This window comes from Megalobrama amblycephala, linkage group LG5 (genome assembly GCF_018812025.1).
Source record: "Megalobrama amblycephala isolate DHTTF-2021 linkage group LG5, ASM1881202v1, whole genome shotgun sequence".
Lineage (NCBI taxonomy): Eukaryota > Metazoa > Chordata > Actinopteri > Cypriniformes > Xenocyprididae > Megalobrama > Megalobrama amblycephala.
The window spans coordinates 23,110,125-23,130,537 of NC_063048.1; the positions used below are offsets into that span (position 1 = coordinate 23,110,125).

Sequence of the window (20,413 nt, forward strand, 5' to 3'; positions counted from 1 at the left end):
ACAGAAAGGAGCTTAAAAAAAACTACCATAATTCCCAGCCGAATGTACTACAAGTGTTAGATGCCTGTTTACCTGAGGTAGGGATGCTGGGAGATGGAGACCTGTCTTCACAGATGAGCTCACTCCCCATCACCTGAGAGGTCAGATGTAGCACAAGTGAGACACAGGCCTATGTCAAAGCAACAGGGTGAGATTATGGTGAGAATGGACTCACTGGGTCGAGAAGTGGAGAGGGATCCGCTATTTCTGAGATACTGAGCTCTGCCGAGTTTGAGTTTTGCTGTGTTCGCAAAAACGGCTTTTCCTGGGACAGAACAACAGGTTTAGTAAAGCTGGCTGTTTAGAAAAACATTCAGACTTGAAACATCACTTACACACACACACACATATAGGACAATGTCAGTGCTACAAGTGATAAATAAATGAAATGGAACTGAAATACACAGTTGTGTACTAATCTTTTCACAGGTGAAGGACAAAAACTTGCATAAAACATAAACTTTGGAAAGTACAGAGAACATTTTTGTCAGATAAAGTCACATTTATGAACCGACTCTGAGGTCATAAATCATCAATCAAATTTCTCTGTCACCTCAGTAGGACATGGAATGGTGACTATGCCCTGCCCATCTATCTCAGTCTTGTCTGTCATTGGCTGCAGCTGGAAAGAGAGTAATTAGGATTGGTTAGAAAGAGGGCTCCAGTTCCTCCTCATATAAAGGCAAGATTAGATAAGTGGCTTGAGATGAGTTTCTTGGTTGAATAAGTCTCAGATTAAATCTTATCATCAAGAGCTGATTATCAGCTATGTCACATCAGGATCTTTTGAACATTTATAACTTGAAAGTAAAGTGTCCAGGATTTCACCTCGATATCTATAGGAAAAGTGAAAATATGTGTTGCTTGCATTAATATTAACTTACCAAATTAGTCCAGAGTTGTAAAGCCAACATGCTTATATCATGTGAGGAGTCAGATGTAGAGGCTTTCATCTGAAAGTACAACAAAAAAGAACAACTATGCTTAATAATGGGTCAAATTATCCATATAAAACTGCTACAGTGGGATTGTTTCTAGCCCTACATGAGTCATATCTGTGGTTTTTAAAAGGGCAAATCGAATCAAATACAAATAGCATACTTTCAAGTCTCCAAACAAGTCTGACTCAGTGAATCACCAGAAAGGTTAGATTTATATTTAGTCATTTTTGGTCATTCAGTTTCCTCAAGTACAACTAAAAAACATATCAAGTGCACTTTAAATTAACGAATAAATTGAATTATTGCTGGTTCTGACCTTTACGAATGTTCTTGATGCAATACATGTGCTATCTATCTATCTATCTATCTATCTAGTGGCCTGTTCAAAATGATCTCTGAGTGGTACAGACTCACTGGGTCTGACAGATCGATGTGCACTGGACTGGACTGAAGCATTACGCTGAAATCCTCCCGATCGCTGAACCAGCCTCTTCTCTCTAGAAGAGTACTGACAGATTCCTGTTCAATGAACACATATAATATTTCATCATGTCATGCTATTTTTGTATAGATGTGCAAAAGTCACACATGTACGAGCGTGCGTGCATGTTTTTTGGTATATACGTTATGCATACCTGCAATGAAGCCATAAGCACTATTGTATCCAGCCTGCGTCTGTTTTCATCATATCCTTCCTCACATTGGAAATTACACACTCTAAAAACATAAACATCTCATAAAATAAAACTGTTCAACACAGAATATCGGAATTGGGTTTTGTAGAATGTGTTCTAATACTGACCGGTCGTGTGATTCACCTAACAGTCCACTCCAAACAACAACATGAACCAGTGTATGTTTCAACTAAAGAAGAGAGAAAGCTGTTGTTGTAAACAAACTCTATTATTTATAAACTGATTCAAACTTTTGTTTGAATGATATTGACTATCTTCACCTTCTTATGTAGAGAGTCCAGTGTCTGCTCCACTCTATTCAATGTTGCATCAATGGCTGCACTAAAGTCCTATGGATAAATAAAAATAATACAGAATTTTAGCTGCAGTTTGATTGTTTACTAAGTCCGACATGATATGTTGGAGGTTTATAGGATTTGTGGTGAAATGTCTGACCTGGTCTGTACACACAGAGATCTCATCAACTGGTATAAAGAGAAGGAGCAACTTCCACTGAAAGAGAATGACAGCACAGTTGATGATTGGTTAAATATCTTTTTGGCTACTTTGTAGTTTTAACGAGTATCAAAGATATTAGCAACTTTTACTCTCTACTTGACTACATTTTTGAATAAGTAGGCCTATATTTACTCTTTACTCCATTACATTTGTGATGAGAAATGCAATTACTTGTTACATTTTGAATCGTTTTGCCCTTACTCATTTAAACTTGTCAACAAGGTTAGGCCTACTTTAGGCGAATGTGAGTGCATTAGCAGGTAGTTGCCGAATGAGTCGTTTCTTATATTGAGATGAGGGTATGCCTGTAGCCAGTACCTTACTATACGGTGAAAAGCTGTAACAGATCTAACAGAAATTTTTTTACATAATTTGTCAGTAAAGTGCTTTTAAATTTACAGTAAATAATCTCATAATAGTGAAACACAGTAGCTAAACTGACATTCCCACATTTCTGTCTGGACACTTTACATTTAATGGTATTTTGTTTAAATAATTGTTTTTGTTTTTGTTATTAATTACATTAGGGTTTTAGGTTACATTTTATGTTGTTTAAAGGTGCCATCGAACGTTTTTTTACAAGATGTAATATAAGTCTAAGGTGTCCCCTGAATGTGTCTGTGAAGTTTCAGCTCAAAATACCCCATAGATTTTTTTTTATTAATTTTTTTAACTGCCTATTTTGGGGCATCATTAAATATGAGCCAATTCATGCTGCGGCCCCTTTAAATTCTCGTGCTCCCTGCCCACGGAGCTCGCGTTTGCCTTAAACAGTGCATAAACAAAGTTTACACAGCTAATATAACCCTCAAATGGATCTTTACAAAGTGTTCGCCATGCATGCGGCATGCATGCGTCAGATTATTTGAGTATTGTATACTGTTATATTGTTTATATTGATTCTGAATGAATTTGAGGCTGTGCTCCGTGGCTAATGGCTAATGCTACACTGAGAGATTTATAAAGAATGAAGTTGGAAGTAAGTACAGTAAAAAACGATGGTAACTTTAACCACATTTAACAGTACATTAGCAACATGCTAACGAAACATTTAGAAAGACAGTTTACAAATATCACTAAAAATATCATGATATCATGGATCATGACAGTTATTATTGCTCCATCTGCCATTTTTCGCTATTGTCCTTGCTTGCTTACCTAGTCTGATGATTCGGCTGTGCTGCTCCAGACGTTAATACTGGCTGCCCTTGTGTAATTCCTTTCATAATGTTGGGAACATGGGCTGGCATATGCAAATATTGGGGGCGTACACCCCGACTGTTACGTAACAGTCGGTGTTATGTTGAGATTCGCCTGTTCTTCGGAGGTCTTTTAAACAAATGAGATTTATATAAGAAGGAGGAAACAATGGAGTTTGAGACTCACTGTACGTCATTTCCATGTACTGAACTCTTGTTATTCAACTATGCCGAGGTAAATTCAATTTTTCATTCGAGGGCACCTTTAAATAATTTTTATTGCATTATTTTAGTGTCACGTGTGTTACCATTGTGGCACTGTGTGCCTTCTCTTTGGATGAACAAATAACCAATGTCTGTCAGTCCACATTTTTGTGAATATCTTTAACATCTCTGGTTTATGTTATGTTTTAGTTTAGTTTAATGTGTTCACAGTTCATATTTATTTCCTGTCTTCCTTAGTTGACTTAGTTGTTTGTTACCTTAGCAACCTATTGTCCACCTGCTCCTTGTTAATCCACTCATTTAGTCTCTGTATATAGGCTGCTCCCTGTTTAGTTTAATCCCTTGTCCATTCTTACGTCTATATTAGTTGGATGTTCTGTTCTTGTGTGCAAATAATCTCCTTTATTAAAGTTTTGCTGCTGCAACTAGACCCTGCATCTATTCATCCTTGCTGCCACCACCATGACATAACTATCGTGACAGTGACTAAAGTAAATATAAATGATGGCAACGTCCGTATCACTGGAAAATCTTATCACATTTGAAGCTACTTATACCCAAGAGCAGAACAACTCCTGTGGAATAAAACCTTCAGATAACACGCAACTCGTAAGTTACAGAACCACACACAGAAATACGTAACACACATCTGCGGCTGATTGAATTGGAGGACCGGAACTAACTATTGTAAAGGTCTGATGTGTGTTTAGTAGATGATGTTTACCTGAGTGGGGCTGAGAGACTCCATAATGTCCTCTGCCTTATCCATTAAACTCCTGTCACGCAAAGACAGCCATTGCAAACATACATTAAATTGTAGTGTCTGCAATTAAAGGGACTATTAACTTATTCATACAGTACATTACCTTTGGTCAGGTAGAACAGTTGATACATCAGGGTTAAAGGTGAACAATATTTCTAAGCAGAAAAATGAAAAGATGTTATTTTGTATCTTGAAAGTTAATTATTGAGACCTTCTGTCTCTCTTTGAGATACCGGCAAAGTATCATTACATCACCATCACCTCACATACACGCATAAACATCTAGGCCTAGCATGGGACAGTGCATACTTTATTGACTCAGTTATCTGTGCAGTTTCTGTTTCCTGTTATTTCATTCTACCTTTGATCTGTTAGCCATTTTCATGACAAACTTTGAGAAATTATTCAAATTATTAGACACATTATACAATTAAACCTTATCTCCTCAAGCTAAAATTTAACAGAATTTACAGAAACACTAAAGGATATAACACTTGAAATAAAGAAATAAAATTTACTGAGGTCATTCAGAGGACATCAGCATAGACATTTTGATAACCCTATCACAAACAGTAGTGAACAGACCAATAGTATCAGGCCAACTGAATCAATCCAAAACAAAGTACTTAAGAGTGCATGCTAAGATAAGACCGTATTATCACATTTGATTGAGATTAGGGACATGTTTGAAGGACATCCTGTTCCTTGTAATAAAAGATTTAAAGATTTTTTATTTGTTTGTTTTACTTTTAGAAAAATACTCTGCTAAAAGCGATATATAATTTATCATATCTCAGAAAATTTACATCTGAAAATCAGTAGTGTATTTGTTCAGATACATGGTTGTGTATGTCTCCCCTAGCCTAGGCTTAATCTTTCAAAAACCTTTATACAAAGACCTGGATTAATCAAGCCTGACAATCACAAATAAATGTTTGACAAGTCTAAGCGAGCTCAGTCAATATACGTTACTCAGTAACAGCAACAAAAAATAAGGCTAAAATGAATGAAAGCAGTGCAGATGAGGAGAGAGAAAATTCAAGTTAACACTTTATTTTGATAGTCCACTTTAGACATTCTACTAACTATGCATAACTTTGGAACCACTTGTCAACTAATTCTTAAGAGAGTATTAGTATACTCTTTATTAGTATTTTAATGTCCCCCCAACAGACATTCTAATGACTATAAGTAACTCTGCAACTACATATCAACTTTTACTAACCCAAACCCTAATCCACCAAATCCCCCCCAAAAAACATTAATACCCTAATGAGACTTAGTTGACATACAATTGCAAAGTTACTTACACTCTAAAAAATGCTGGGTTAAAAACAACCCAAGTTGGGTTGAAAATGGACAAGCCCAGCGATTGGGTTGTTTTAACCCAGTGGTTGGGTTAAATGTTTGCCCAACCTGCTGGGTAGTTTTATTTAAACCAACTATTATTTAAAAATTGCTATATGGCTAGCTTAAAATGAACCCAAAATAGTTGGGAAATTAAAAACCAGATGCAGTTAGAGACAACAATAATAGACAAAAGGTGAATGTTTATTAATAAGCTTTAATATTTTATTAATGTAAATTTATTAATAAGCAATTTAATACATGTTTATTGTTTAATAATTATTCATTGAACATTAATAAATGTTCATTTCCAACATACTTTGGGTTAATTTTAATTAAGCAATACAGTAATTTTTAAACAATAGTTGAGTTAAATAAAACTACCCAGCAGGTTGGGCAAACATTTAACCCTACCGCTGGGTTAAAACAACCCAATTGCTGGGTTTGTCCATTTTCAACCCAACTTGGGTTGTTTTTAACCCAGCATTTTTTAGAGTGTATAGTTAGAAGAATGTGTAAAGTGGACCACTGAAATAAAGTGTAACCAAATTCAATAATGACATTCTGATGCAATTTAAGTACAATACTTAATGCAGGTAAAGGTAAAGATATTACGTATCTGTTTATTTCTGTAGAATAAGACTGAAGTCTTACCAGATAGCATGTTCATGGCTCTGATTTCAGCAGATCTGCAATAAAAAAAAAATAAAAAAAATCACTCAACTGAATCATTTTAAGAGGCATTATAATAGCACTACATTTGAGAAATTAATGAATATATGAATGAAAGAAATCTAATCATTTGAATGAATGTCATTTTTCTCAATGTATATGCTGTTTATTATATAAAATTGTTTTAGAAGAAAAGGTTTTATAACGAAAAGGTTCCCCATTTTTTATTTTGATTAAATTTTATGAAATGAAACAGCCCGTAAACATACGTTATCACTAAAAAGAATTAAATGTTAAATATGATTAATTTAAGACAATAATTAAAGAATTCCTATTTATAAAGATCCTTTTTTGGCATAAAAAGTTCTTTAAAAATTAAGTTAAGAACCCTAGAAAACCCACTGAACCTTTTTTTCCTACGAGTGTAGTTTTAAGTATGAAGTAGCAAAACATTAGACAGTTTAACAATAGACAGTGTGGTTGGCAGCAAACAGTGTGCTTCATTTTCAGCTAACTTTCTATTAAATTCAGAGAATGACCTGAATTTAGATATTAAATGGGTCAACATTAGTTAAACTAAAGTGCTGATCTATGTTGGTCTATTTTCAAGCTTACAGATCTGCCTCAATTCCAATAAAGCTTAACTGTTATTTTAATGCACTTGTGATAAATTTGGACATACCTCTCCAGATCAGACAAAACCAGCGCAGACACCACAGACACATCAGCTGGCCTCAGAGAATGGACTGTAAGAAGGATTATAAAACAATTTGTACACTGCAATCAAGCCTAGATGTTTATTTCTTTTCTATCTGTCTTATTTTCTTTACCAGAAACTGGAGTGCTGGGTGAGGGGGATGAATTAGCACAATACAGGGCACCAGACTCAACTGCAGAAACAAAGCAAACCCGTAAAAGACACTGACACTCATGGACAAACTTGACTTGTTGTATTCATGTGGAAGTACAGTTTTGGAGTGACAAATACTGTACATTTCTGTAAATGCATTTCCTAAATTGCATTGGATGATTTGGAATTAACTTATATATGTTTATAACTGTCTCAAATAGCTAAAAAGTGAAATCACTCCATTTCTAAAACAGTATCAAACCAGTCAATAAAGTGTCTAAGGAAGCTTTATGCATTAAATTGGAAGCAGAGCGGCAGAATATCAAGAGTTATTAAATACCTGCTGAACCTAGAAGGGCCAGGATCATAATCTCTGCACAGAAAGAGAAAGTTCTATCTTTTATTCCCATGATGGAAAGAAACGTGCGCTTCTCTGCTTGGTTCACCTGTTTGGAGCTGTCTGGAGTAAAGAGCAGTTCTGAAACTAAACTGTTGGAACATTTAGCAGCACCTGCTCTGATATATGACTGTGATTTACCTCAATCTCTCAGACACGCCTCCTGTTAGTTTGCATGTTTCAAAGTAGATGGCATGGGATTTATTATTATTATAGTAATGTCCTGTCACTTATCTGTCCTGTAACTTATCAAGGTGTTTATTGATAAAACACTGGCTAAGTCTATAGTCCTGGTTTTATGTCTTAGGATGATATAACAGGTTTTGGACCAAGAGGAAATTTCACTAAAAAGAAGAAAGGTGTTCATAAAACTGATGGTCCTTCAGAGGACATAAAAGGCAACTGTAGATTTCTTTTTCAACAATTTTTCAATTATTAACATGATATGTAGCTTAAAGGTGCCATCGGACGTTATATAAGTCTAAGGTGTCCCCTGAATGTGTCTGTGAAGTTTCAGCTCAAAATACCCCATAGATTTTTTTTAATTCATTTTTTTAACTGCTTATTTTGGGGCATAATTAGAAATGCACCGATTCATGTTGCGGCCCCTTGAAATGCTCACGCTCCCTGCCCAAGGAGCTCGCGCTTGCCTTAAACAGTGCATAAACAAAGTTTACACTGCTAATATAACCCTCAAAATGGATCTTTACAAAGTGTTCGTCATGCATGCTGCATGCATGCTTCGGATTACGTGAGTATTGTATTTATTTGGATGTTTACATTTGATTCTGAATTAATTTGAGGCTGTGATCCGTGGCTAACGGCTAATGCTACACTGTTGGAGAGATTCATAAAGAATGAAGTTGTGTTTATGCCCTTGTCTAATGCTTTGAACATGGGCTGGCATATGCAAATATTGTGGGTGTACATATTAATAATCCCGACTGTTACGTAACAGTCGGTGTTATGTTGAGATTCGCCTGTTCTTCGGAGGTCTTTTAAACAAATGAAATTTATATAAGAAGGAGGAAACAATGGAGTTTGAGACTCACTGTATGTCATTTCCATGTACTGAACTCTTGTTATTTAACTATGCCAATATAAATTCAATTTGTAATTCTAGGGCACCTTTAAAGGGCACTTGATATGTTAAGTGAACTATGCTATATCTTTGTGTCTGATGGTGCAAACACTTTAAACACTTGACACAAAAACCTCAGGAACAGTGACAATCAACAAATGTAAAAGGATTAGCTCTTAACATCACAACACAACAAATAACTAACAATAATGACAAAACAACAGCAGTTTTCTTAAAAAATGTCAGCAAACAATAATCCTATAACAGTAACCACATAATTTATTCATGCTGCAGTGCTTGCTGGGAACTCACAAAGCCTTAACATTTCAGCAATATTGTTCAGTTCGTTCAGACAGCTGTGTTTGACTGTGACAACATTCTGTTTTCTAACATGGATGTAGTTTCAATTAATTCGCAATTATCCCATTTCCAAAGTTATAGGCAACCAATATTTAACCAGGCTTTTTCACCATGCGTGCTTGAGGATCAGGAAATCTTGAATCTGATTAGATATGATTAGAGATGTTGAGAAAGATGTAACTCATTAAGATTTCTGAAGATTTATAGCTTCTCTCATTGATAAGATAAACATTCCATTCTGAGCTTACATAGGCAGATAGAAGATAACGATTTTTTAATTTATGAAACGTTGCTATAGTCCAGCTTTCTGGCTGCAAAAATACTTGAGTGACTGAGCGGATTTAATTTTGAATCCCCCAAAAAAAAAAAAAAAAAAAAAATATATATATATATATATATATATATATATATATATATATATATATATATATATATATATATATATATATATATATATGGTTTTGTCTCAAAATGTGAACTAAATACAAAAGGATCTTTTCAACATGGGATTTAAGCTTACTAAAATTAAATGGATCAGAAGTAACCAATTGTCACATGGGGGGCTATAAATAATTGCACAACAAATAATCAATCAAGAAGATAGTCTTCAGTAAACTCACAGGAAATTTGGCTTAGAGGTCATTCACCATAACCATAACTTTCTTATCACAGCTAAGCCAACAATAAACTACACTCTTGCCGTCACATCTTGCTATCAAGATACAACCATAAAAGCAGAATTCTGCCTGCAGAGTTTCTACCTGGTGTTTGTCCCATTTGGTGGATTTTTGATTGTTGAGAGAAGGCCCCTAGACTTCACATCTATAGAGCACAATGAGATCTATGAGGAAGTTTGACTATTTTTAGCCAGATTCTGATTGGTATCTCAGTTTTGATACAGAACGCCCTCCATGCTGTGTCTCTGAAGACATCCACAGTTGACTTGTTGATGTTCTGTTGTTTTGCTGATATTTATACACAGGTAGTTTTGAGTATGTTCTAGGGGCTTGTTATCTAGCTTGAAGCTATATTTGTGGTCTTGGTGGCTAGGTCATTTTTGGAATATCATTAAATTTATCTTTTTGAGGTTAATGACCAAACCCATGTAGTGCAGGAAGCCTAGTGGCTGCAGTTGTTGGTGACAACACTAACATCTCCAAACAGCAAATGCCTGCAGAGTCAACTCTGTGGAGATCTGTGTATTTTTGATACACATTCACTCTAGTCTAAATTGTTGGATGATGATGATGATGATGATGTTGTAAGCCTAGGCCTTTTACAAATCCCTAAATTCAATTGGATTACATTTACACATAGGGTAGGGTGGGAGAAAACGCCCCCCTTAAGGACTGTGAAACAGGTTAAATGTGTCCAGAATAGCTACCATAGTTTTAGTGAAAATTACATAAATTATAAACCAAGTATGAAAAATGTCCAGAGTTTTCATGTTCATAAACACTGAAAATTATATCATTTACAGTGAAATCCGTTTTCTTTTAGGTACGCCACCAGTGTAAGCTTCACTGTAAATACTTCTACATCACTCTTGTCAGTGTAGTCCATGGTTGAAACAAAATATCTTGACTTGTTTATCTGTTGCCATATGGCAATATACTCTTTGTGTTCATTTCCTTGCCACTGTCTCTTGAAGAGAACGTTCTCGTTTTTTTTTTTTTTTTTGGTAAGAGAAGACCTTAGTTTAGCCAATGATATGCTTTCTTTGGTTAAGTCACATAACATGCAATTTTTTTTTTTTTCCCGTGGCGCGATTTCTGACAGACTACTGTCTCTTGTCGGTGGTTGCTGAAAGCAAACTAAAACGTCAGTAACAAACAAGGACCATGTCACATTCACACAAAAATATTGTTGTCGCTTCATAATATTAAGATAGAACCACTGAACTCACATGAACTGTTTCAAATATGTTTTTAATACCTTTATGGACCTTTAGAGTTTGAATGGCTTTGCTCTCAATAGAGGACTCACTGTGTTCCGAAGATGAACGAAGGTCTTATAGCTGTAGAATGACATGAGGGTGATTTTTGGGTGAACTAACCCTTTAAGTGAACAAATCATTCTCCTCTCTGTTTTAGACTTTTCGTTAATTTACTCTGCCTAATTTACAAAAAATAAAGACTAAAAAAGGTTTTCAAAAAAATAAAAAAAATAAAAAATGTGTTTGCAAACCTATCCGCCAGCAGATGGCGTTAAGAGATTGGAATTAGTAAATGTTATTACGCATTGCAAACTCATTCAACGAATCAGCGCCATCTATTGATTCACATTGGAACATCTGCTGCGTCACATGTAAATCAATAGATGGCGCTGTTTCGCCAAGCCCAAGTTCATGGTGGAGAATCAACGGGTTGGAGGAGAGAGGAGAGGAGAGCCCCTGGTCCACACATCACTGGATGCGGCAGCGGCATGTGGACGACAGACACACCGGAGACGTGTGCGGGTACTTCATGTTGACCAGTCCGGGCACTCACTGGAGCGCATGACCCGCCGTGATGGCCGGGGGACGCAGAGGACTAGTGGCCCCACAAAACACTTTTCTGGAAAATATTGTCCGACGGTCTAACGGTAAGACGCACCACCACATCCAAAGCAGCGCACATACAGAAAGAATCAGCGGTAGTGTCGCAGATAAAAGAAAGAAAGCAAAAACTTTTGGGCAAAAAATAAGAGACTTAGAAGAGATCTTTACATAAAGACAACGTACTTTTGACTATGTAGCTACTTTCATAAATACACACTAAAAAGTTAAACGTGTCTGTTCACGCGGGAAAAAAAAAACATAATGCAGGTGAATTCTGTAGTGAATACGTTTTACAATAACGTTCATTTTGTAAATTTACGAACAAACGTCAACCAAATAGTTATTTGAATCCTATTTTTTTTTTTCTAATTTTCTTATATAGGCTATAGAAATATAAAGATCTCACTTATATATAGGCTAAGACATAATTTATTTGTAGACCTATATTATAACAATTATAAATAATATTTAAAAAGAGTAATTAATGGGCTGCAGGAAGATATTATTCTGTATTCTCTGCGTGACAGCATGTGCTGCCCTTTTCCCATTCGAGTTTTTTCATGCATCCTTCCATTAGCAAGCTTTGTGGGATGGAAAAACAACTTTAGGTTAAATTAATATTTAATAGAAATTAATATTTAAGAGTGCTGAAAGGTTGAAAACTGTCTGAGGATCTTCACCAGCACTATCACGTTTTTGTACCCTACTGTAAGGTCCTTAAAATAGAAACAAAGATCTCTTTTATTGATGTTTATCCATCAGGACCGCTTTTCTTATTTATGAAGTTTCATTATATGCAAAAAAAAAACATGCATGTCCATTTAAAACTGACTGAACCTCAGCTGTCCACAAATGCCCAGCAGACACCTCCTCTGCTCCCTCCACTTGAGCACTTAACCCTTAGTCCAGAGATCTCTGAGCTTGTACTCGGCTTTCAAAATAATGAAAATACGTACTTCTCATTTAAGTAGGACTTCTAAAAACATTGATGTCTGTATATGACCTGCTTGGTCATATAGGGGTTATATGGTCATCTTGGAGAAGAACAGGAGGAAAAATTCCTCTAACCTCTATGGTGTGTTTGTGTTATTTTAACTCTTTTTCTGTTTTCTTTAACTTCCAGTTTGGACATTATCACATAGACACACAGGTATAAACCTCGCTGAGCAGAATACTTGTGCTTTAACCTCTTCCATCCCTACATTATCTCTCTCCCTCTCTCTTTTGCTTTGTTTTTCCCTTCCTCCCTCTTTCTCTCTCTCTCCCTCTCTCTCTCTCTCTCTCTCCCCTTCTAGTTCCCATTCGGCATTAAATATTGTTCTATACCAATTTCTGTTAATTTACAAACCGATAGTCTGAATTTTATAATGATAAGCTTGATTAAACTCTTTTGTTGTTAAAGTGGTTAAACAGTGCTGTTGATATTTAAAAGCTGCTTAGTTATGGTGAAAATAACCACGCAGATGTTGCTCCCTGGTCCTCATTCAGCGCTGACAGCACTTGCTGTAAAATAACAAATGTTGGCATGGAACGTGTTTTTTCTCCATAGTGGTGCGTGTGAGTCCACGTGTGCGTGTTTGTTTCAGTGTGGAGTGCAATTCCCGTGTTTATGCTCAGTAGAGGAGAACTGTGCTCTGTGGCAAATCCACCACCATGCTCTTAAGTGAATTGATATCATAGATCTGATTTATCCTTCACTTCAAATTCCGATGCTTGCCCTTTCATTTTCTGTTTGTAAGGGCATTTTACTCATCTCACATTTACCCTCCACAAGCATTAGCCATAGAAAGATGAAATGTTTGTCTGTTTCTGTCATGTGTGCAGTCAAAGTGAAAAATGTTGCCATTCATGTTATGTCTGAATGAGGTGAAGGACGTATTTTATAATTAAAAAAAAAAAAAAAGAGCTGATTTCATTTTTTACTTTATTTTATTTTATTTCACAAAATATCTGAGTTCATTTTAGTGTTAATATACAGTGGGGGTCAAAATCTGGAATTCAAAATCAAATTTAAACCATGAAATAAACAAAGTTTTTCATCTGAACAAAATATAAATGCTGTGAGGTAAAATGAATATGAAATATTTAAGAGTCTGAACATTTCTATACTGTAAAAACATCTAAACTTTGTTTTTTGCATGGGCTTTTTGAGCTTTACTTACTCCCAAAAGTTGACAACTTACATTACAAAATACATTAGACAAATCAGTTGGATAAACACAGTAAATTAAGTTTGGTTTACTAGGTAATCAAACAAACAAATTTGTGACACTGATCACATAAAATCCTTCATTTTTTGAACCCTACTGTATGTAAATATGTTGCCGGACTCATGAAAGTCATGATACTGTTTATAGTCTTCATATTATGAAGGACAATGCTTACAGTCAATTTCTTGCATTTAAAAGCTGTAAAGGTCTTCACTGGCCCTCAGTTGTGACTGACTAGATGTTTTTAATTCCCTTATATCGGATTACAAGTTGTATAGTGTTACCGTGAGCTTGCTCAAGCTTTGAGATACATTTGTTAAAAGTGCTACTGGCTTACTCAGCAGCCGCTAAATCACTACTGTCAGCTAATCAGCTTGATAGCCTGCTTAACACGCTAGCTACTAACACACTAACATTGACAGACATCAGGAAAGGTTAAAGCAAGGTTACAGAGATGGAGCCCGCTACAGAGGACCTTTTTTTCTACGCAGACTTTTGAAAAATACACTCAGAAATTAAAAGTTGGTGTTTAATTGGGAATGACGGCGGCGATAGCCCTGAATAACAGAAACCGGCTCTACAAAGGCTCCCACTGTGCATTTGGACAATGAAAAGACATAAAAGAGACATAGCAGAGTGTTTGAAAGTTTTGTGAAGATACAGAGGGTATCAGACTGTGTGTTTTAAGCCACTTTCTCACAGTGTTATGGCTATCAGAGAATTTAGGTTTGTTCAGCCAGAATTTTGGTGCTATATACACTACTGTTCAAAAGTTTTGGGTAAGATTTTAAAAGTGTCTTTGAAAGACGTACTCAACAAGGTTGCATTTATTTGATCCGAAATACAGTAAATATTATTACAATATAAAATAATTGTTTTCTATTTTAATATATTTTAAAATGTAATTTATTCCTATGATGGGCAAAGCTGAATTTTCAGTCTTCAGTGTCACATGATCCTTCAGAAATCAGATTTGGTGCTCAAGAAACATTTCTTATTATTCTCAATGTTAAAAATGTGCAAACCATGAGACTTTTTCTGGATTCTTTGATGAAAAGAAACTTTAAAAACAGCATTTATCTGAATTAGAAATCTTTTGTACCATTTTGTAACATGTTTACTGTCACTTCAATAAAAAATCTTACTAAAACTTTTGAACAATAGTGTAAGCTAGTGCATAACTGTTTTGGCAAAAAGACACCCAGGATGGGGGCACTGTTTGTGATAAAACACATATATTTATTTTGATGAGATATATAGGACAAGTGTTTAAAAACCGATGTAACAATGGAAGTTTAGGTGGAATATACATCTCATGTATTTGCTTATAAGTGTCTCATACAAAATTCTTAAATATGTTTAAAAGTTTTGATGCTATAACCCTGCAAACTTTGACAAATTCAGCATTTAGATACTTCTTGAACCGACCTATGCACTTTGACTTCCATAAATTACAGAGAAGTTAGTCAATTATATTTAAACTCAATGTTTTTAGGTAGAAAAATGTCTATGCCCTATTGATCACAATAGTCTATGGGTGGTTTGTGGGCTGTTTGAGGCTGAGACTACCATATATGTTGCTTTCTGTTCAGCTTAACAAGCAAAAAAATCTTGTATTATGTGGCAGTGGTTTATGTGCTAAAGCAACACTGCAGTGTATAAGGCATAGACCAACACAAATTAAGCTGAAATAAACATGCCAGATCAGTGGCTTTCGGCTGCCGTGACAGTGTCCACCCATCCTGCCTCATGTGACATTACCATAGCGACTGACCTCTTGCTTTCTTATTGTTGACCTTGTGCCTGGTTCCTCTCACCTGCTTTCTCCCCATATCCTCCTGTGCTCTTTCCACAGACACAAACTTTGTGCTGGGGAATGCCCAGATAGTAGACTGGCCCATCGTTTACAGTAATGATGGCTTTTGTAAGCTGTCCGGCTACCACCGTGCTGAGGTCATGCAGAAAAGCAGCACTTGCAGGTATTAGACTTCATGTAGAGGTTAATGTTAGCTTTTATGTACTGGTTTTTATATTATATCATATTGATGATATTTCCTCTATAAAAGAGAGGAAGGTAGAGACAGTTCTTGTAGGATTGCGCTTGAATTTGAAGATTTACAGTATACACACTGTACAGTCTACCATTTATAGTAGTATTGGATAACACAATGTACAAGATAGTAGAATACTGTTTGTAATTAAGTATGCCTACAATACAACCAGTATATGTACAGTACAATATTGTATTACAATATGCAATACAATACAGTACAGTATAGAGTACAACACTACACCCAATGTGTGGAAAATGGGGAAGTAAGAGTGCAAAATATTAATATTGTATTATTAAATGTTAATATTAATAAAAAGAAAGAAATTAATACTTGTATTCAGCAAGAATGCATTACATTGATCAAAAGTGATATAAAGACATTTATATGTTACAAAAGATTTGTTTCAAATAAATGCTGTTCTTTTGAAACAATCCAGAAAAAAAAAATCATAATAATAAGAAATATTTCTTGAGCACCTAATGATTTCCAGCATATTAGAATGATTTCTGAAGGATCATGTGACACTGAAGACATGGAGTAATGATGCTGAAATTCAGCTTTGCCATCATTACATTTTAAATATATATTCAAATACAAAACAGTATTAATATTTCACAGTATTACTGTATTTTTGATCAAATAAAAGCAACCTTGGCTTGGTGAGCATCAGAGACTTTAATAAACATTACAAAATCTTACTGACCCCAAACAAGACAGTCTAATAATATATCAATGAACTTGTAAGTATGTATTCTGTTACATAAGCCATATGCAATTTTACCAAGTTTGCTATGTTGCAGGTGCTAAATGTCAGATATAGAACTGTATCTATGAAATTGGCTGTCTTCTGGAGGGTTGTAGTTATTGAGCCAGCAAGCTTTGAACTCTGACTTTTCCCTGATATGCCAAACACAAGACAAGCTCATTAGAGTCACAGTTCCAGATGCCTCAAAGAGAAATACATTTCTAGATTATCTTGAATATATTCCTTTCTCTCTCTGCCTCTCTCATCACAGTAAAGCAAAGCTGAACTTGTTTTCAGTAAACTTTAGATTTTATCGTCCATCATGACCCAACAGATCAATTAAAGGGTTATTTCACCCAAAAATGAAAATTCTGTCATGTATTACTCACCCTTGTGTCGTCCCACATCCGTAAGACCTCATTCATCTTTGGAACACAAATGAAGATCTTTTTGATGTCTGAGAGCTTTCTGTACCTCCATAGAGATCCAACGCTACTACTAATGCTTCCAGAAAGGAACACTCTAAAAAATGCTGGGTTAAAAACAACCCAAGTTGGGTTGAAAATGGACAAACCCAGCAATTGGGTTGTTTTAACCCAGCGGTTGGGTTAAATGTTTGCCCAATGTGCTGGGTAGTTTTATTTAACTCAACTATTGTATAAAAATTACTGTGTTGCTTGCTTAAAATGAACCCAAAATATGCTGGAAATTAACATTTATTAATATGTTTAATAAATGAGCATTTATTAATAAGATAATGAATAATAAACAATAAACATTTATTAAATTGCTTATTAATAAATGTACACCTTTTGATTATTATTGTTGCCTCTAGTAATTATGTGTCTGATTTTTAATTTCTCACCTATTTTGGATTCATTTTAAGCCAGCCATATAGTCATTTTTAATCAGTAGTTGGGTTAAATAAAACTACCCAGCAGGATTGGGCAAACATTTAACCCAACCACTGGGTTAAAACAACCCAATTGCTGGGTTTGTCCATTTTCAACCCAACTTGGGTTGTTTTTAACCAAACATTTTTTAGAGTGTAGGAATGACATCATTAAAGTATCATCATTTGACTCCAGTGGTTTAATCTTAATTTCATGAAGTGACGCGAGTGCTTCGTTTGCGGAAAAAAAAAAAAAGACAACTTTACTTATAAAAATATTGATCTGCAATGCGCGTTCAACACGTGTTGTGTTCAGACTCGTGCGTCAACTCAACGCACGTGTGCAAGTGTTCACGGGAGCATCACAACGCATGCGTTTTTGCTGACATTGTTGCGTGAACATGCTTTGGATAATATCATTTTGAAAATAAAGTGGTAATTTTGTTTTTTTGCACAAACAAAGCACTCACATCGCTTCATAAAATTGAGTTTAGGCCACTGGAGTCACATGGAGTACTTTAATAATGTCTTTCCTATACATTTCTGAACCTTGGAGTGGTAGTTGTGTTGGATCTCTATGGAGGAACAGAAAGCTCTCAGACTTAATCAAAAATATAGATTTTTTTTTATTTATCAAAATCTGTGTTCCGAAGATGAACGAAGGTCGGAAGTGGAATGACAGGAGGGTGAGTAATTAATGACAGAAATTTAATTTTTGGGTGAACTAACCCTTTAAGCAACAGAAAAGAGCCACCCATTAATTCACTTATTCAAAAATCAAAAAGAAGGTAAAAATGAATGTTTGACCATTTACTGTCAGGTTGTTCCAAACCCATGTGACTTTTTTTCTTCTGTGGAACACAAAATGAGAAATTTAGTCCATCTGATCATATGTTGTCAATGATTCTCTCGTTTTTGTCACTTTTGTCACAGTTTACTATACTCAAATGGTACTAAAAATACTCAAAAAAAGTTTAACGACCCCTGGTTCTCCTTTTGTGTTCCACAAAAGAAACAAACTCAAATGGATTTGGAATGAAACGAGCAAATGATTACGGTATTTTAAATTTTAGGTGAACCTTACAATAGTCACACAGCATTCTCAGAAACTGTATGAAAACTCTTGATTGTGATTTGCATCTGTTTTCTCTCTCAGCTTCATGTATGGAGAGCTCACAGATAAGGACACATCTGAAAAAGTTCGGCTGACTTTCGAGAACTATGAGATGAACTCATTTGAGATCTTGATGTACAAGAAAAACCGTGAGCATTGCACACATACAGATTCATACACGCACACACATATGCACGCACAACTGAGCTGTGAGAACTGGGAGCAGGAACACAGCAATCCTGGTGCATAAATTTGTTATGCTAATATCTTAATGAATATGCATAAAGGTGTTAAACAGAGCCAAGACGGTTTTTACTTCAATAGAAAAATAACTTTTTTTCTGACGTGTTATCTGTCACACAATTACAGCATGTTTAAATGTACACGGGTGTGTTTTTCCAGGAACGCCGGTATGGTTTTTTGTGAAAATAGCACCTATACGAAACGAACAGGAGAAGGTTGTTCTCTTCCTGTGTACGTTTAGTGACATCACAGCATTCAAACAGCCAATTGAAGATGACTCCTCGAAAGGTACGTGTTGTTCATATGTATTTTGTGTGCATATCAGTATGTTTGCGAGTGAATGTTAACTGTGTGTAATATCTGTGTTCAGGCTGGGGGAAGTTTGCTCGTCTGACCAGGGCTCTGACCAGCAGTAGGGGGGTCCTGCAGCAACTGCAGCCCACCGTACATAAAGGAGAGAATGTACATAAGCACTCGCGCCTTGCAGAGGTACATCTGTGTGCACACCAGACCGATACATTTCGTTTTACGCCTGTGAGTGATTCTGGTGTGTGTCAGCATGTGTTTGCATTCATCCGTGTCAAAGATCAAACTAACACTAGAACGGCTATCCTCTCACAGTGTGTGTTTCCAGTACACATACTCCTCCTGCAGGGAGATTAATAAGACATGTGGGGTGTTTTTGAATAGTTTACAAACCAGGGTCAGGAATTAACAGTACCTTGCGGCCAAAATGCCACCAAATGTGATGAAAAACCCAGACGTTTAAATTCTAGATCTAATTCTATTCCAGGCTTAGCTAATTATACCAGTGTCAGATAAAAGCTGTCATGCAATGGAGATGCCAGATTAGTTCTGTTTTTGTTATGCAATCCATAGTGACAGTAGACAATAAATAAACAATATAATGAGCAATTTAAAATGTTACAGCCAAATACTTTCAGTAAACAAGTAAAAGGAGAACAGTCTAGTGTATTGGCAACTTGAATGAATGAATGAAATATGAATGGATATGAATGAAAAATATTGATTTGATTTTAAGCAAATTATTTTATTATGTTAACTGTAGAGACTGAAAATGAGCTATGTAACATAATATTGGTTTCCTGTTACTGGTCAATAATATAGTGTTGCCTTTGACAACAGTCATTATTCAGGAATATTTCACAGCTGAATGCCATGATTGACCAATCAGAATCAAGTATTCCAGAGAGCAATGTACTAATAAATTATAGCAGAAATGTAATTGATTGTTTAATTTGAATGAAAGTCATTTTTAGGGTTAGAGAAGTAAAAATAAATCCTTAAGGTAACTGTACATTTACAATGTATGTTTCCATTTATATGTTAAAATACAATTATTCTAGCAAGGTTTATACAAAATGTCCATTAAAAATCCATTTTAGTCAGTGACAAGGCTTCTGTTAAACAGATGAGATGAGATGATTTACAGGATGTGATTTTTCTTAGAGGTGAGTGCTCTGTACGGGGCATTACAGCCGAGACGAGTCATTCCGCTTCCTCTTCGCTCAGATAAATGACCATCCAC

At 35.5% G+C, this 20,413-nt stretch overlaps 2 protein-coding genes across 6 annotated transcripts in view; one reads left to right on the plus strand and one right to left on the minus strand.

The window, feature by feature from the left end:
- Nucleotides 1-20,413, minus strand: part of plb1 (phospholipase B1) — a 97,140-nt gene that overhangs the window by 12,628 nt on the left and 64,099 nt on the right. The window contains exons 1-15 of one of the 2 annotated variants that reach the window (XM_048191312.1): nt 7,570-8,005; nt 7,210-7,269; nt 7,062-7,125; nt 6,362-6,396; nt 4,464-4,515; nt 4,322-4,373; nt 2,111-2,167; nt 1,936-2,004; nt 1,783-1,844; nt 1,616-1,697; nt 1,395-1,499; nt 924-992; nt 593-661; nt 215-304; nt 73-133 (exon numbers count right to left, since the gene is read on the minus strand). In XM_048191312.1, the coding sequence (XP_048047269.1) occupies nt 73-133; nt 215-304; nt 593-661; nt 924-992; nt 1,395-1,499; nt 1,616-1,697; nt 1,783-1,844; nt 1,936-2,004; nt 2,111-2,167; nt 4,322-4,373; nt 4,464-4,515; nt 6,362-6,396; nt 7,062-7,125; nt 7,210-7,269; nt 7,570-7,639 (997 nt within the window). In that variant the 5' untranslated portion in view covers nt 7,640-8,005. Of the gene's footprint in view, nt 1-72; nt 134-214; nt 305-592; nt 662-923; nt 993-1,394; nt 1,500-1,615; nt 1,698-1,782; nt 1,845-1,935; nt 2,005-2,110; nt 2,168-4,321; nt 4,374-4,463; nt 4,516-6,361; nt 6,397-7,061; nt 7,126-7,209; nt 7,270-7,569; nt 8,006-20,413 lie in introns of those variants that run through there. The other variant, XM_048191313.1, reaches the window with a different exon arrangement.
- kcnh1a (potassium voltage-gated channel, subfamily H (eag-related), member 1a) overlaps nt 11,436-20,413 on the plus strand; it is a 72,932-nt gene continuing 63,954 nt past the window's right edge. For 2 of the 4 annotated variants that reach the window (XM_048191314.1, XM_048191315.1), the window contains exons 1-6: nt 11,436-11,650; nt 12,730-12,756; nt 15,672-15,795; nt 18,664-18,770; nt 19,024-19,152; nt 19,235-19,353. In XM_048191314.1, the coding sequence (XP_048047271.1) occupies nt 11,578-11,650; nt 12,730-12,756; nt 15,672-15,795; nt 18,664-18,770; nt 19,024-19,152; nt 19,235-19,353 (579 nt within the window). In that variant the 5' untranslated portion in view covers nt 11,436-11,577. The remainder of the gene's footprint in view (nt 11,651-12,729; nt 12,757-15,671; nt 15,796-18,663; nt 18,771-19,023; nt 19,153-19,234; nt 19,354-20,413) is intronic. The other 2 variants (XM_048191316.1, XM_048191317.1) reach the window with 1 other exon arrangement.